The 19,589-nt window shown below is 28.9% G+C and overlaps 3 protein-coding genes across 3 annotated transcripts; all 3 read left to right on the top strand.

The window, feature by feature from the left end:
• Positions 1-8,346: 8,346 nt before the first annotated feature.
• On the top strand, positions 8,347-9,598 carry LOC111034023. The gene is made up of 2 exons (XM_022315039.1): positions 8,347-9,003; positions 9,063-9,598. Exons 1-2 carry the CDS (start codon positions 8,647-8,649, stop codon positions 9,237-9,239), a joined length of 534 nt encoding a protein of 177 aa, XP_022170731.1. The 5' UTR covers positions 8,347-8,646; the 3' UTR covers positions 9,240-9,598.
• A 1,849-nt stretch (positions 9,599-11,447) lies between these two features.
• Positions 11,448-14,717, top strand: LOC111034021 (uncharacterized PE-PGRS family protein PE_PGRS36-like). The gene is made up of 3 exons (XM_022315038.1): positions 11,448-11,601; positions 12,525-12,599; positions 12,937-14,717. Exons 1-3 carry the CDS (start codon positions 11,551-11,553, stop codon positions 14,572-14,574), a joined length of 1,764 nt encoding a protein of 587 aa, XP_022170730.1. The 5' UTR covers positions 11,448-11,550; the 3' UTR covers positions 14,575-14,717.
• A 2,149-nt stretch (positions 14,718-16,866) lies between these two features.
• LOC111034038 lies at positions 16,867-19,028 on the top strand. The gene is made up of 2 exons (XM_022315057.1): positions 16,867-16,999; positions 18,210-19,028. The coding sequence occupies exons 1-2, from the start codon at positions 16,952-16,954 to the stop codon at positions 18,639-18,641; spliced, it is 480 nt and encodes a 159-aa protein (XP_022170749.1). The 5' UTR covers positions 16,867-16,951; the 3' UTR covers positions 18,642-19,028.
• Positions 19,029-19,589: the final 561 nt, after the last annotated feature.

The raw sequence follows: 19,589 nt of genomic DNA, 5'->3' as shown, positions 1-19,589 counted from the left end.
CGATTCAAAACTCGTTTTCAAAACTTTTCGCACCGTTGACGTGAACGTTTATTACACGCTCGGAAAAGATATTATATTCCGTTCTAATCATTCGGATTTATCGAAAAAAACGAATACGGTTGTAATGATATTTATGATATCAAAAATTTGTCGAGAACACTGTTTTTGGCGTCGAATATAATATCAATCGTCTTATTTTTTTTTTTTCCAACGCTGTTCAAGTCTTCTGCACTAATATATATATATATATACAAATAGCTGTGCCTGTGAGCGTATGGCGTTAGTTTTTTTTTTTCAGTTATTGTTTATCGTCGTCGAGTATTATTTCAGCAGTACAGTTTTCAATGACAAACGGTTTTTCTCATTCGATATTCACTATTATCCACAGCGAGAAACAAATCGGTCGTGTCGATCGACAGAGAGCAAGAAAGTACATGTACGTGCGTAATACTCAGAAAGAAAGTTTTTATTTTGCAGTTTAGAAACGTATAGTAAACTCCTGAAAGTTTGAATGACTACATATATCTTATAAACGGTATTACATTCCATTAAACAAATCTATGATGCATTTAATGGTAGTAAAAAAAAAAAAAAAAGACAAATTAAATAAACAAATGCCGGGGATACAGAAAATACTACTTATATGTAGTTATGTACACACAGTAAGACTTCATTCAAACGGACCACCTAAAAGGCGGTAATCTATTTACAACTACTGAAAGTAACTACAGTCGCCTATAACCTAACCTATGTCTTATTATATCCCTCACATTTTAGTCTCTCCCTACAGCGGAAACTCCTTAATAACGGACAAATTAGTGGGCATCTTAAAAATAAATACTGAAATGTTTCATCGAAACGGTGCTTTGCAGTTGCAGGCATGAAAGTATTTTTTTTCCAATCGACAGCGTAGGCAGAATAGTATGGGTATGATATTATTTTGAAGCCTATCGTAGCGATTTATAAAATAGATATTTCTAGGAAAAACGATTGTGAATATCACTCATTGTATATTATATAAACGAGTTTGATTACAATAATAGTACGTTTTCATGTCCGATTAACTCTCATTCGCCATACATCATGATAACGATGCATGTGTTATGTCAACGTAGTGCCAAAACTATAAAAAACCGTAATGTTTTATCATCATGGGTGCACTTCATCACGCCGCCGAACGAGTTGAATATTATTGATTTTTTAGATACCTCATCGTGGCCACGTCGGGCGGCCGCACTCAGAAGCATAATTTTAGAAATGACGTCAACCGAGGCGGACGTAGGTAAGTATCGAAAATTCGATTTCAATGAAAATAAAATATTATCACACGAAGGTGCGAAGCGGAGTAGGGGGACGGAGGCGGCGGCTGGCGTGGACGAGGCTATTGGCCGGCGCGCAAAAGGCAAAACAACACTTGAAATAATAATAATATATACTAAACGCGCACGAGGATAATATTATGTGCGATTTAAGAAAGAATATAATAATATGTGTCTTATAATATTACTATTATTATTATTATTATTATTATTATTATGTACGGTCTGCCGCCGTCGTCTGCGCGTAGTGTGAGTGAACGACCTCCGAAGGTCTTTATCCCGCATTCTTTGACCCAGAAAACCGGCCTACCATTGCGGGACCGGTGTGTGTTTTTCCCTATAACCCACACACACACACACACACACACACACACGCGCGCGCGGCGGCGAGCCGGACATACTTTCGCCGGCCGTATAATATTATTATATTATGTATCGTAAACGCCTTTCCCCGGACCACGTTGATATTGCATTCCGCGCTTCACATCCGTCACATTTGCCAATAATTTACATCGCCGGCCAGAGGATTTCCTACCCATGTATAATGTAACATTAAAGTGATAATGATGCCATGTCATACGATACAGGGCGATTCGCCGACCGCACGCCCACCCCTGCTGTATGCCGTGTATACGTTGCGTTCCTCCAGCTATATCGAATAAACCTTGATTTTTGGAATCCTCCATCTGCATTCTGCACACATATAGGCTGCACGTCTCGATGACCAGATTTCCAAGTGCACTTTGGTTCCGAAGTCACATTCAGAGCGAGCGTCCAGTGACGGCGACAACGACGTGTTGATTTGACAACGATGATTTGAAAACCAAAATAATTTATATCGATCCGTCGACGTATTGCGTTCTATGATTTGTGCAAATTGTCAGAGCTCAATAGATACCTACTATGTTCGATATTGTGTACACGTATTTTCTATCTTTACTGTATACGCTTTATACGTTTCAGTAATAACCTCATAAGTTGAATTACTTAAAACTCGGATTTAATTCAGATACATCCGAGTTTAATAAAAAAAAAAAAATTATTTGAAAAAAAAGTCGTTATTGTTACAGCCTTACAGGACAATAATATTAGGTGAATCCGAATAGTCGAAAGTATTGTTCCAAGACCTCAAGCATACTCACAAGTTCCAAATATCAGAACTTGATTACGTTAGCTGTTAAAGGACAAAAATAGAGGAAAGGACACTGCACGATGAATTACCCTGTATATATTAGGTTATACCGACGTGAATCATACTATATAATATAGGTAGTTGAATCATCGTATGAAATCGATCGTTTGCGGACGCCGAACGGAACTAAAAACTTTCCGCCGTTAATGATAAAAATAATTATTTCTCTCCGTGGTCGGAATGTCACGAGCGGCTGTCTGGATTTTTAAATTTCAACGGTAAGCGGTCGGCAGCCGCGCTCAATCGATAAATTAATAATAATTAACCGTGTTTTGCGAATCTAGAGTCTCGGCGGATTTTAGAAGACCTAAATATCACCGGTAGCACACCTGTTTGAGTTTGCAGTCATCGCCGATGCGATCAAAATATACTCCATTGACGTTAGACGAATTTTAAATAATAGTTTAAACTAAATAATATGTAGGTACTTATAATATGTAATCATAATACAGTAACATCAACAGACACAGATGGTAGCTGGAAAATTCGGTAAAACAAATTGCACAAAGACAGGTGGCCCCGAAATTTTATATCGAGAAAAACAAAACCCGCCATGATCTTAAACACATTTTAAAGTTGACGGTGCGTTTTTTTTTTCGGCATATTTACCCACCGATTAGACTCACTTATATTTCAAAAATACGAAATCACACAAATGTATTTTTTGTTTTATGGTGGTGGAATCAAAAAAGCCGAACTTGTTTTTTAAAACCAACAGTGTTTACATATATTATTATACATTATCAAGTACCGAAAATGTATAGGATACGTTTTAACGGTAGGAATGTGTACATAACAACATTAATTAAAATCTACTGATGCATCGATATATTGCGTTCGTCGATAAATTCCATTAGCTCACAAAAGAATAAACGAAAACACAATTCGATTCAACAAATGTATACCTACTTATAAATAACATAAAACATATTATAATACTGTAATCAAATTCGAGTAATTTAGGATGATTTTATTCACACGAGTGCATAACAATCGACTGTTCTTTTAAATTGTTTTATCATTATATGCTATCGTTATTGTATAATAATAAATAATATAATATATGTAATGCGATATAAATGATTTGTAAGCAGTAAACGAACAATTTGTGTCGATATTTTTGCAGAATATAAGTCAATGAACTTTCAAGTATTGTCGGAGCATAAAATGTTCCCAATACCAATGGTAAATAAATTAGCTTATGCAGTATTTTAACATTTAATCAATAGTTTGTGAAGTATTGCATTAATAATAGGTATATGTTTTTTTTTAAGCAAATCTTTTTTTTTTTTTTTTTATGTATTTTATGTAATATACATTTGCATAAAGGATAACCTAATTACGAAATCTGGAAATATAAATTTCTTATTATTTATAATCACATAATGTATTGTATTCTATAAGGAACAATGTAAATTTGTAGTGTATAAAATATTTTTCGATTCATTAAATCCATTCGATGATTAACAACTCTGTTGTTATTATGAATTTAATATATTAAACAAACACGAATTGTCCGTTAACTAATTGATATTTAAGTGCATTTGAAAACAAATTTGCACACAATTTATTATTAAATACCTACACAAAAATGGGTAGGTACATTGTTCCTTATATAATTTACCCCATCAGCGGTTTATCGTAAGTAGGTATACATTTTAATTTATGTAGGTTCAATGAAATGTTTTAAAACATGAAATCTGAATGTCTATTAGAAAGGTTTTGTAACACCAAATCCGGTCGCAATTTACTCTATTCCGTCAGGTTATTGCACTGTTGACATTCGAAAGTCGTGGATTTCTGTTATTTCCGTTAAATATTTATCTCTTTTAATTAAATTTTTTTCGCACCGAGACATCTTAACGTGTTACTACAGCAAACAGTGTGGAAAAGGACGGTGCAAATAGTAACTACATAGGTTTTATATTGTCCGAAAACCTGTATTAAGACTATTTTTTTTTCAAAACCTTTTCGACCTTTCAAAATCAATACGGGACCTAAATGCATTAATGGCGGGATTCAATTCATTAAGAGAAATTGGAACCCGTCCAACTAGCTCCGCAAACACGGTAATCTTGGCTGTAGATTTCACGGTTTTGATCGCCAAAGTCTCGTTTTAATTTCACCCGTGTCTAAAACAATAATATTAATTGACATCCGAGGCCGCCAAAACATTGTTTGCACAATTATACCTACACAATGTGTACATCATAATACTTAAAGTGTTTAACTCTGTTGTCTACAGAATATTATGTATACAATATAATTTATTATCAAGTCATAAATATCATGTTTTTGGTAAACAGAGCTACTCGTTTTATCACTCTAATAATTAATATTACTCAAAGACTACACGATGTATTAAAACTGTTTATAGCGCATATTGTAATGGTACAAATGACGAAAAACATTTTTTTTTTCATCATGTCCATATAGTCGTTTTTTTCCCCGCTGCTCATTTCGATTAAAACGGGTTACGCACAATTATATTGCACAAATGTTTTTGTTTTAGATTAATTAATATGTATGCGTGATCTGATAAGGCTATAATTGAACGGTTAAGATAATATAAGAACCACTGAAGTGTCACGGTATACAACTGATTGTATAGTTTATTGTATGAATTGCTGTTCATTGAATAAATATGTGTCCGAAAGAAGATAATAATAATATCTTTTATTACATAATATGTCTGATAATATGCGACTGTTATATTATTATGTTCGTAATAAATTTCCATTTAAAATATATTCCACGTGTCGTCCACTCGTCCCACGACGGTTATAGGACATTTGTTTGATATTTTTATATTATGCAATTTTTTAGACGACATCAAAGGCTATTATTACGGTTTAAATCATTTTTACATTTTCTAAACCATTAAACGCGATAGTCAAATCTGACGCTGTCGTATACGCGACCACAATAACAGTATATGCACACGACCCTCGGTCTCATCCACACATCATGGTTACCTATATATGATATTATGTTCAAAAATATATTCTTCAGATGATATTATTATGAGTAAAACCGAGAGTAAAATTATTAGAAATGTATTTTATTTTAACATTTAATAGTATATTTGATTAGGTGGAAAATTTAGGATTTTTTAAGATACCTACTGATGAAAAAATATTCTCCGTCCATTCGAAAATAAAGGTGGTGAGTACTATCAATTTTTAAAAACTACTCATTTATATATTTGGGCAGAAACCTATAATTTTCATTCACGATTTAGTTAGCAACATTTATTTATTTTTATGCATAAACATAATATTATAATGTGTACACCAATAATATATGTATATTGTTTACAATTTACATAATTTACAAAACAAACTCTGATCTCCTAGGTTTTTTGGTGTTTTCATCGATTATTTCCTCAACATTTAATACGATATAATAATGAATGAATATCATTACAAGCCCCATTACACCTACTCAACAATTTAAATAATATTTAAAATTTAAATCAATTTTTAAATACAAAAAATTATAAACATTTTCCTGTTGGGTTGCGTGAAAAATCGATTAATTTAATAAAATTCAATGGATCGATCACTGCAGGTTACTAAATCATGGTTTGATTACCATTAACTCACTTTTGATTTATTAAATGTTTAGTGATGCAACCCGGCATCATACTGGTAAAATAGTATAAAAATCTTAACTGTTGTAGAAATGCAGAGGTACCCTACATTTTTACAATCATTTCAAACAACCGACAAGTGAAATTATTATGGGAACATTTGTATAACCGTTTATTCTAATACACAATTGATTTGAATATAAAAGGGCTGTGAATATTTTTACCTAATACCATGAACAGTTTTTATAAAATGTTTAACATTTTCATACAAATACTAGAAATGCTGTAGAAAACGTACCCATTACAAAATCGTGTACGTAAGCATTTGAAAATAAATTTAGTTCAAAAATTACAAATTGACATAAAAACACAAACCATTTGTTAGTTGGTAATTGAAAAGTTAAATGCAAAAGTTCATATTGACGAGAAAATATAATAATACATTTTTCATTATTTATAGTGTTTTCAGACTTGAAATTGTATTTTTAAACTATTATTTTATTCAAAATACAGACAACCAGAACAAATAAACAGAAATATTCAATAAAAAATAAAAATATAACATCTGAGCTAATGTTGTTTTTTTTATTAAAATCATTATTACTTATTAGTACCTAAGTATAAAAATAATTTTCTTTTGTAAATGTCATAAAAACGGTTTATTTTTTATTTTACCGATCAATGATTACCATACAAAATATATATTATCATATGATGCATGAACTCAATATTCAAACTTGAAGAAGTTAAAACTTAATTTTATATTACCTATAATACTCGTAAGTTGAATATATTATGTAGGTAGTGTTTGAATATCAATGTAAAGAATAATTTTTAAAATGATCAATACAACTAGTTTTATTATTTAATTAAGTGCCTACTTTAATCAATACTAAAAAAAAATATATAATATTTTAATGTTAATAATACTCATATTAAGTATTTTATTATTTTATTAATTTAACTTGCTCTAAAAATATCCGTAAATATTTTCAAAAATTGACTCGTTGATATATATTTTTTTCAAAACGACAAAATAATAGGATACCGTTAAAACAAATCCTCACAAGAAAATTAATATTTTAGAAATACAATTATGCCAATTATTTAACCGGTTGCTGGACCAAAACTGGAGGCGTTTTTACGACGAGGTATCGGTGTAGGTTGTAGGTATACTTACTCTTGTCTTATTGTTGGGATTGAGTGTAATATCTTCTTAGAATTTTTCGAGTCTGCAACATCTAAAACTACGAACTGTGAATACAGTACAAACCAGATTGTCCAGAGCGTATGATTCTACACCAGCGCACTTTTTTTTTTTTTGTGTATAGGTAACCCAATGCTTAGGTGCGATAGTCGTTTAAAAATTGAAATACATACGTCTAGTTATATATAGTGTTAAACGACTTGGACGACTGTATAATTATGAATCAATGAGAGTCGTTGAAACTTGCACATGTGTAGAAGGTAAATGTAATTTTTTTTTTTTTTTTTTTTTCAGCAGTGTGTTCCAATAAAACAATTACACATGTTTGCCATTTTTAATAGTTCATTATAGCTGCGTACAATTGGACTGAAAGTAGAATATTATGTAAATGTTCAGTTGGATATTGCCTGAAATTGGTTATATACTATATACTTTGAATAACCTAAATATATTTATAATTGTAATCGATGATAATATAATACTATAATATTTTCGTAAGTACCAATATCGTGAATACTGAATACACGTACTTAAAACGAATATTTTGGATAATTTAAAATGTGAGTTGACGCTATTATTGATATACTCTCTAAGAAATATAATTTTTTAGTCATATTTTCATCTCATATGCTAATGGTTTTTAATTTTTTATACATATCCTTCACCAAGGGGAACCCAGTTGATTCGTGTTTTTTCTAACTTTAGACGAGTACGTTTCCATTAATCTTTGAGTGTTTGTTCTAGGTTTCTTGTTGTATCCTCGTTGTTACTACTTACTTTTAATAGTTCGGAGTGATTTCTTTTGTTAAAAAAAAAGTTATGTGTGATATTTTATAAATAAATCACAATTGACAAATCACAGTTTATTGATCGTTGGAGATCGCATATAAATAATATAATCATTCATAAATATCCAATTTAATAATATATTATAATTTATAATAATATATGAGATATATTTAATTGACATTTTTCGAAAAGAATAAATAAATCAAAATCGAAAACGACAGTTGGGATAAACACAAACAAATGATGATTTGAAGGCTTGAAACAAACGAACGTCCCGAATGATGGTTACGGCGTGCATGTACAATGGCTATTCAGTTGTGTATAATGCGACTAATCGAATACCTTTTACGTAAATAAATACAGTCGTACATATTTTAAAATCAATGGTTCAAATAGTGTCTGCCGAAAATAATTACTTCACTAGGAACATGTGTACGTTTCGACGTTCAAAAACAGTGTTGGGCGTACATCAAACACACTCGTTCCGAGTTCGCATTATTTCCACTTAGCTATATATCACATCAAAGTTTTCTCGTTTACTTTTATCATGAAATTTGTGCTAATCGCGATCATATTCACAACGTTACACTACGAGTCATCGCAATACGACGTTTACTCGCAGCTTTTTAGGCCGTACAGCAGCTATAGATACGTACGGACACAGCGCACTATGCCCACTATGCCTACAACTATGCCCACTATGTCTACTATGCCCACTATGAGGTCTACTTTGTCTACCATGAGGCCTACTATGCCCACCATGAGGCCTACTATGCTCACCACGAGGCCTACTATGTCTACCGTGTCTACGACTATGTTCCGATACGCGCAACCCCCGACAATCCGCTACGGCGTCTATAGAAATTTCACACCGGAAAACAGGGGATTAGTCGTTTTGAAAAAGGTAAAACATTTTTTTTACAACTGTTTCGATAGAGATTCATTGAACGCTTGTTGTTTAAGGAGACGGATGCCAATCAGATGCAAAGTCATCTGGATAATTTGCTGTCTAGAATGAAATCGACGATGATGCAGATGAGTCACAGTCAAGGAAAACCTACGGATGATCCAAATGGCGAACACTACAAGGGAAAGCGTACGAGAAAAACAACGGCATCGTTTAGATCGGCGTCCGTGTAATATATTAAGCAGAGAAAAAATTAACGAACCGAGTGACAGAAATAATAATAAGGGTGGGTAGCATAATGTCGGCAATCGGCATGCATTTTTTTAATAATATTCATAATCTAACAGAGTACCAAATTAATTTTTGTAATTATATTAAACAACTGTTGAATAGGTACTCGTGTAGTCGTGTATAGCAATATCAACAAATTAACAAACACTGTAAATGAATAACTATAATAATATGATCATTAAAAATTAAATACAATCATTGATTCGATTTTTATTAACTGTAGTGTTCTGCATATATCATATATTCTGTAGAATAAGATGAATTGCAAAAAACTGATGATTTTCCAATAAAATGAAACAGTTGAAAATTTGGTTTTCAAATTATAGTAATATGTGTATCTGAAAACCAACAAATTAATAATTGCTAAACCTATACACACTCAACATAAGATAACAAATATTTATAAGAAGGCTATATAGGTACATTTCAAGAGTTTTAATTTTTTTGATCAAAAAATTACTTACTGGGTTGAAATAAAATATATAGTATATAATGTATATATGTATAATATATACATTTTTATTAATATTCAATAATAGGGTTTTAAATCCCTGATCAAAATTTTAGCCGATTCTAGTGTTTGGTTTTTCAAGGTTTCAGGCACTGCAGCTTAGATTTTAATAAACTGTCTTCTTTTAAACAAATACGTTGTTACACAAATAATGTTGTTACTCTTAATTGTAAATTATAACTTTACTTTTAAATGCTGGCAAATAATTTCTTATACCATAAAGATTAATATAATTCATTAATATCCTCCAAAATGTGACAAATAAAAACAAATTTTTTGATTATGCAGCAACAATTTGATTAATGTATTTTATGGGAATAAACTATTATATGAAAAAAAGTATATTATTTGAAAAAATGGGTTATGAATTAAAAATATACAGGTAGTAAGTTTACTAACCATCATCAATTTTAAGAATATGGACATCACTTAAAATAAGTAAGATAGGTACCTACTATATATATTTCTAACAAACATAGTTCAATCATGGAAAACATAGTTTTATAATTTTATTACAGAAAATGTTTTCATTTTCTTCTAAAATAATACTATTAGTTATATTTTATATCAATATCCATACGCTGTTTTTCTAATAGATAAATATAAAATATAATTTATCTAATACCTATATCTATTTCACACTTGTAACAGGATCTGTGAACTTAATAAGTTAAGAATTATACTTTCAATGTTTGCATTAAATAAAATATACATAGTATACATTAGGTATACAAAAATATACGTTAATGATAAATAAAACAAAAATATTAGTGACTCTTAATGTATGATGATAAATTGTAAGTGCAAAGTGATAAATATACCTTACAATGAACGAGTGTGACGTGACAATCAAGTTTGCAAAACAAGAGACACTGATTATTATTTTCAAAAGTTATGATTGTGAATTGTATGTACGGTAAAAAATAAACTACATATGATCAAATATTATTATTTGTTTAAGTAGTATTCCTAAAAACCCATATCGTAAGTATACCTACTAACCTACTCATTTTAATATGTATATGTAATGTATACATCAATTATATTATAATGTAAAAAGCATCATAAAATTGTAACTTATTGCTAGACGAGATGAAAAATAATCATAGGTAAAATAATATTATACAGCTACAGTATATTTTAAACATACTTTAATTTCTAACAAATACCGACTTACTACAGTATAATATGTTCTAGCGTAGGTAGGTACTACCTATTTCAATTTGGCACAGTTAACATGTCCCTATTTTTAACACTTCTGTCTTAACTCTTAACCCATATCTATAACAAGTTAATATTATGTTCTTCAACTTGTTTTAAAAACAAGGTAGCTATAGTTGTTCGTAAATATTTGCTTTTGACTTCAGTGGTTCATCAAAGTAACAATTGTGATAACAATAATTAAAACCATTTGTAGGATTACCATTAATAAAAAATATTAACTATGACTTATTTATTATGTATTCTAAACTGTTTAATGTTGGTGTGTACCTATAGTTCTTGGACAAATAACAGAAATGATAGTATGATGACATCGTTATTGTATCTGTAGGTTGGTTTATATTTGTATAGATATGTAAATATAATAAAACCCATATAATGGTGTTCAATTATACATTTTACCTGAAGTATAAAAAGGTTATATGGGAACTCAAAAATAAAGTTCATACAGGTACCTATGACTAATATTGTCTAATAGACAGTATTACATTACATAGTTTTTAACCAGTTAATTAGAACGTATGAAAATGACACTCACCCTAGTTTATTTTACTTCATTACCGATCCTACAGGTATAAGTCAAATTTACTTTATATAATTTACTGTTAATCATAAATGGTAACAATACAACATTTTAAAATGTATTCTCTTACTGACATAAATGTACATTTTAAATATTTAATTAAATAATTTATTGTTCTGGATTAAACGTACTATTAATAAAGCCAATTTGTTAGTTTTAAAATTAATAAATATACTTAATAACAGATCAATTGTAAGTTTAGAGTAGGTAATTCATGAAACAATTTACAACAATATGATTTACTATATTTTAATATTTTAATCTGATTCATTATAAATCATATTATGAACAACTGTCCGTCAGTGTAAAAGTGAGTGAAAGCAAAACAAAAGCGCAGTCTACTGTGATAATAACCACTTAAACAATAAATATATTATATATATTATGTTTATTAGTTTTTAATAGTTTTTATTGATTTAACTATTTCAAACTTAAATTTTTGATTGTTTGTACGACATTGAATTTTATTTTATTCAAACATCTTATAGTTTATTAGATAGCTGAATTAACTATCATGTTTCTTATGTTAATTTAATAACGCATGATAAAACAAGTAATTTGAAGTCTACGGATATAACAAATTAAAATACATGTTTTTATGCTATCTACTAAAAATCATTTTAATGAATTTAAAAATAATCATGCATTATAATCCTGTTCTAAGGAAACTGAAGTAAAAAGAGTGTCTAACAACTGGCCCATGAGTCTTTTTTGGTTTTTTTATTTATTAAACCTTCATAGTATTTATTTTCAACTAAATTTTTTAAGGTAAAATACTTAATTTTATCATCTAATTGTGAATAATTTGTGATTGATTTTAATATTGTTTAAATTAAACATGTATAAAACTATAATACTTTAAATAAAGAAAAGAATAAAATCAATGTTTTCAGAGTTTATATTTATTTTTAGATATTTTATGTCGCCGGAGTTTCAGTTTCATGGAGTTCACCGAGTACAACATATTCCTCAATAAGCAGCCAATCGGTAAAAATTGATTACATTTCATTCTTATTGTACTGTGTATACTTTTATATTATTTATGTATGTATAAGACAATGATGGACATGGTACTATACACAACATAGAATTTTTCTTTGAAAATTCTATCGATATTTAAAAATAAAATTAATCAAGAATTAAAGTATTGCAGATAAGTAGATAACTAATATTTAAAACTAGCTTACTTAAAGTCATTTTTTCGATTTATTATAAATAAAGTAAAATCATATTTTAAAGAAAAGTATTGATGGATAAATAAATATTTTGTATTTTATTTTAAATTAGACCGTTTTTCCTTTTTATTGTTGTTTTACATTTCAAGGTACCAACATATAATGGAAATCTACAGCAAGAGTCTATGTCTTCAACAATACAACCTTTTAGAATAAAAGGAGGCACATTAACAAATCAGATTGATAATCTAAATACAAAAATGTCATCTAATATAGGTTTGGGGCAGGATTCAAATACAATTTTTGCAAAACAAGTCGGTCAACAAGGAGATGATAACAATGCCAGCAAGTCAGAAAATTTAATTACTAATATTCAACCCTCTAAAATGAATTTTGGGTCATCATTAGCTACAACAGCACTTCCAAATTTTGAAATTCCAATCCATATCAATGGACCTGGGTTATCAAATATTTATCATGAAACAAGTAAAATGAGTGATATGAGTAGTTTAAATGAAGTGAATAAATTATTGGATGGATCGAGTAGTTCAGATGAAGGTTTTCAACTGGGAGAGTTTGGTGGATTAAGTGAGTCAATCAGTGAGGATGGTTTAAATTTAGTAAATAGCCTTGGTGAATTAAATGAATTAAATGAGAACGGTTTACGTAAAGAATACAGTGGTGAAATTGGAGAAAGTGAAACGCATGGAATAGGTAAAGAGGACAACTATAGAAGAGGTCATAAGTCTAAAAAATATAATTTGGGTGGTGGAAGTGGTGGTTCCGCAGAATTTAGCTTAGGATCTAGGAAAGGCGAGAAACAAGGATTTATTGGTGAGGGAGGAACCATAGAATTTGGTGAATTGAGAAGAAATAGAGGAGGCAGAATGTTCATTGAAAATGGTGAAGATAAAGAAGAAGGAAGAGATAGAGGATTTAGTGGATCAGTTGGATCTATACAATTTGATAGGATAAATGGAGGTAGAGCAGATGGATCGGCTGGAAAAGAAGAAGGAGATAGTGGATATAGTAAATCCAATGGCGCCATACGATTTGGCAGAAAAAATAAAAGTGGAACTGGTGGATTGGATGGGAAAGAAGGAGGAAATATAGGGTTCGGTAAACAAAATGGGTTTATGCGATTTGGTAGCAGAAGAAAAAATGGAGAAGGTTTATCGATTAGAGGAGAAGGAGGAGATGGAGGGTTTAGTAGATCCAATGGGTCCATACGATTTAGTGGAAAATATAAAAGTGGAACAAGTGGATTAGGTGGGGAAGAAGGAGGAGATGTAGAGATTGGTAGATCAAATGGATCTATACGATTTGGTAGAAAAAAAAAGGGTAGAGAAGGTAGGTCGTACGGAGAAGAAGAAGAAAGTAAAGGATTTAGTGGATCAATTGGATCTATTAGTTTAGGTAGAAAGAAAAAGAACGGAACAGGTGGATCTGGTGGAGAAAATATAAAAATTAGTGAAGGACGAAGAGGTTACAGAACTTCAATATCCAGAGGCTTTGGTAGAGTGAATGTAAATGGTGGAAAGAGAACATTTGGAGGATCAATTGGGGGTATAACATTTGGTGATCAAAGTGGAGGAGATAAGGGACTAAGTAAGTCAAATAGCATAAACATAAATAGAACTGTTGGAAATAATGGAGGTGGAAGATTTGATGGTTATATTGAAGGTAATGGATTTTCAAAGGGCTACAGTACAGGTAGAGAAAGTGATAGGGGAGCATTTGGGGAATTTGGTCCAGAAATGGGTGAAAAGCTAGAGTGGGTCAATTAGATAAGTATTGAAATAAAAATTAGTTTTAAATATGTACCAATACCGAGTGCAAGACCGATTGAAACTTCATAAAATAAATAATTATAGCAATATTTTAAATCAAATTTGTTTTGTAAAATAAAGTTGAGTTTATTCAGTGAATATTTATGTTTTTATTTTTTTAACACAAAATGCCATTCATTTTTCTTGATTCTAATATTAATTCTATACTTTTTTAATAAAAATTACAAACAAATACAATTGTTTAGTTAATATTATTGGTAAAGGGAAATGTATGAAATACTTATTAAATATTAATTATAGTTTATTATATGTCATATTATATTCTAAGTACTATTTGCCATTATTTAAATATTTTTGAAATGTTGTAATATGATATGATTTAATAAAACTATCAACTGTGTACAACATATCTCATTTTAGTAATTTTAAATAGTATTAATTTTATTGATCTCAGTGATTATTAACAAAAACAAATATTATTACGTATCTAGTACATCGTACATGTTAACTGATTTGATAATATATTGTAAAATCTTGGTATGTATAAGTAAACTAATGACTACTGTAATAAAGTTAACACTAAAATAATACAATTTTAAGCAAAAATGAATATTATATTTCAGAATATTTTTCAAGTTTAATGATATTATTGCAACCTTATGAAAAAAAGTGTAGATAATTTAGTAATATTCTAATATTTATTGTATAATAGATATTTCTTAATTATCATCCTATAATCAGTTATTTTATAATATTCATACTTAAATTACTTTTATTGAGTGAATTATGAAATGAGAATTAAAATTCTATAACGTATTAATAATACTTTCTTAAATGTTTATTTTTTTTATACATTTCACGTATTAGAGGTAATTTCTATTTTCTTGAGAGGTCATTTCCACGATAAACAGTTTTTTAAATAATTGACTTCTTGACGTTCTCTTAAGCATTGAAACACAAATTGATGACAAATGCGACCTATTTCGATCATATTCTCAAAATATTATATTTGTTGTTTGAAATTATTTAGTCTACCTATAGTAATGTAAGTATTTTAATTTGTTAGTACCTATGGTTAAAAATATCATTAATCGTTAACAAATAGGTGTGATGGATTTGTTGCAATATTTTCAATTTCAAACAATATTTTATTCATTATATTTAATATATATAGGTATAGGTAAAATAGGTACAAATATTTTCATGGTATTACGTGTTTAAGATGTAAGTTTTAATTAGAGTAAACTATATTGATAGTAAGATACACAAAAATATGAATCATCAATAAAAGTAGATGTCTAAGTGAATGTAAAAAAACATTTAGGTAAGATATTAAAAATTATGAAAAAACACTAATAAATGTAATATTATAGTCTTAGAAAATTAAACTACAAATGTTCTTGAACATTCTTCTAACGTTTTATTAATATAATAGGTAGGTACACTATTGGTATTCAAGAAGACATTTTTTTGCAAATTTTCGAGATTTAGATAAATTTTTGATATTTAAGGGATATAATATTACATTTTTCAATCTTAAATAGATAGGAAAAAAAGGTTTTTACATTTACAACTACAAAATAATTTTTAAGTTTTCCATATTTTGACGAATTTTGTCAAAATTCTATTTGCAGATGAACATTAAAAATTATTATGGGCTTACATTTTTTTTTACTTACATTAATTTAAATATATGAAGAACCTTGTATTTAAATTACATTTTTACTTATTAAAAACATTTTTTTGACTGACCGATTGAAAAATATTTATTCACAGTAATTGAAAAAAACTTAAATTTCTCATGCCTGTAAATAATTCAAAAAGAGTCAAAATACAGAATATTTTATCGTGTATAAAAAATGGCAATATAAACATTTAGTCAAAATTTAAAGTATTTAAGATTTTTAACTTTAGAGTGACGCCAAAAAACAAAGTTGATTTTATCTAAAATTGGTTTAGCTTACAGATTACAGTTTTTCAACTAAATTCACCACAACAAAAAAACGCTAAGGTAGACAATTAAAGTAGCTTTACTGCCCCAAAAAGTGATGACAAAAACAAGGAAAAAATTTCAAAAAAATCACACATCGTTGTAAAAAAATACCTACATTCATTAGTTAAAATATTGCATATAATATTATTTATGTTTAGGTTAAACAAGAATTATGTAAAATTAGGTATTGATGGAAAAAATACTAGAAAACAATATAGCTGCAGACTGCAAATTATTGAAAACACATGTTCATTGTATATTCGAGATAACTTTGAACAAATTATTTGCAAGACTTGATATATAAAAACTGAAGTCAAATAAAGTACACATAGCTTGTAGACGAAACATTTTATGTTTAGCGGGTAGAAGATTAATATCAAGATGAAAGCATCATTGCTAATGTTGTGCATGGTTATCACTTACACTCAGGTAATAATATTGAGCATTAATATTTATAAAAATTATTTTAACATCAATCAATATATTAATATTTTACATGCAAATCAATATATTATTAACTGTATAAGATCACGTAGAATTTTTTTTATAGGTATCAGTTGCGTACAAAATATAAAATTAAATTTTAAACAAAAAACAAACATAATATAATAATAATAATATTAGATTTACAAAATTTTCGTTCTGAATATAAAATTATACGCCCTCATAAACAATATTGGAATAATTATTATATTGTATATATACTTTTTATTGTATTTAGATCTATAACAGAAAAAAAATGTTTTTATTTTAAATATAAATTGACTTTCGGGTAAAAATTTTTTTTCGATAAAAGTGGATAAACTTATAAATAATCTTGTATTCAATTTTAAAATCTTAAGTATAAAAAATTTTTTTTATGAATTTCTAATCAAACAAAATTGCACATTTTCATGATTTTTACGAATTTTATCAGAATTCTAAATTCAAACGCTCATAAAAAATTTTTGTGGATAATTTTTTTTTTAATTTCCACTAATAACAACTTACGAGGGACATTGTATTACATTTTTAAGTTCTTTGACGGAGTGAACAATTTTTTTTCGACAATAGTTAAAAAAAAACTTATAATAATCGTGCATTTTTTTATAGGTACATATTACCTATAAATAGTTCAACACGAGTCAAAATATTTTGAATATGTCCATAACATTATATATGTTTATAAATTGAGAATATAAACATTCAGTGAACATTTTATGTATCTACGGAATTTTTTTTAGAGTTACATCAAAAACCAAAATCGATTTTGTCAAGAAATGGTTTTCTGTACAAAATCCCGTTTTTCCTTAATATTTTGTTCCTTTTTCCTGCTTCTTTTGAAAACTAGGGAATTTATTACTTTTGACATCCCAAGGTACCAACGAGATTCACTATTCTACCAGGAAAAATGACGTTGAAGGAAATCGAAGCAATTTTACTGCCTCAAAAAGTGATGACAGACACAAAAAAAAAATACACATCATTTAAAATCAATACATTCATCACTTAGCTCAGAATCGAAAAGTATGGAAATGAAAAATGTTTAACTAACTTCGTATAGCTACTTATTTTCTGAAAATTTTGATTTAATTGTTTATTAAAATGTTTTGTATCAATAAAAATCACATTATTTTTATTTTATATTTTGTATTTTTAGGCCGCCTGTGACAAACGCCGTTCTTATCCTGAAGACCAAGCTAAAAAAGATAATGTGAATGAAGAAACCCCAGAACAAGAACTCTCAAGAAAAATAAGAGAATTTCAAAAAGAAAGGAGAGAAGCATTCTTGGCTGGGAAACCCTATAAAACAACTACCTACGAAATTGGTTTCGGTAAAAATTCAGTCCCCAAAAAAATATCTGAAGTTCTCGATACAAGTGCTATCATTGAAAAGCCAAAATCATCTTGCAACAATAAGTCTATTAAAATAAATCAAAAAAAAAGAGAGGTCGAAGAAGACGAAGAACAAGTTCTAGGAAGAGAAGTAAGAGAATTTAAAAAAGAAATGAAGGATGCTGAATTGGCTGGGAAACCTTTTAAAAGGGATACCTTCAGCATTGGTGGCGAAGATGAGGCCGTTGTTAAATAAGTATCAGTAGGAGATGTGCCATGGAATTATAGGTATGGTACAAAAGGTAGAAATAAAACAAAAACACCTTACAACAATAAGTCTAATAAAAGAAATATAAGTAATAGACAAGTTACTAATAATAATATGGGAGGATATTTGAGAAGGAAAGTGAAACCTAATGGGTGGATGTAGTAGACAATTCATGTGTACCAAATTTAACTATGCACACAATATTTTATATTTGAAAAATCAGAATATTAGCATTGAAATCACCTTGTAATATATAAATAACTCGAAACTTAAATAAATGCATAGAATGAATATACCAGAAATGAACATATTTGGTGGTGAAAACCAAGTATAACTTTTTTTTGGTACATTCATTGTATTCACAAGTCACAAAAACTTGTCATTTTCATTTGTTGCACTTCCTAAACGATCCTTCAATAACATTAGCTTATTTAAAAATGTCTACATAATTAAATCCAATCAACAATCCAACAATCCAATCCACTCAATAAATAACACATAAGAAACAATAATAACAACATAACATATTGTTATCTCATGGTAGCCGTTATTTGATAGTTATTCTGCCTCTCCTAGATCTTGGGCTACAAGAGTATATTTGCAGTTTACGTTCTCGAGCCTTGGGCCGGACAGAGTTATCAGTCAGTGCCACAAAAAACACCACCTATACTCGATATATATTTATTTTACATAGACAACATACGTTATTGCCTTAATGATAATTTATTAACAATATAATTTTAAAATTCCTTAGAAAAAATCGTCAGTATACGGAAACACTAAAAAACAGATTCGGAAAGAAATAATATATATGAGTTTGAAATCGTCCTCTGAGCATCCACTTAAGTTACAACTAGGCTTTAGGACTTTCATGCTGTAGCCATAAAGTCAGACAAATTCTGATATCATAAACCAAATATTGTGGACTAAAAAAAT

Source organism: Myzus persicae, unplaced genomic scaffold, assembly GCF_001856785.1.
Source record: "Myzus persicae strain clone G006 unplaced genomic scaffold, MPER_G0061.0, whole genome shotgun sequence".
NCBI classification, from domain to species: domain Eukaryota; kingdom Metazoa; phylum Arthropoda; class Insecta; order Hemiptera; family Aphididae; genus Myzus; species Myzus persicae.
The sequence above is the reverse complement of the archived record's forward strand: the minus strand, read 5'-3'. Positions and strand labels throughout refer to the sequence as shown.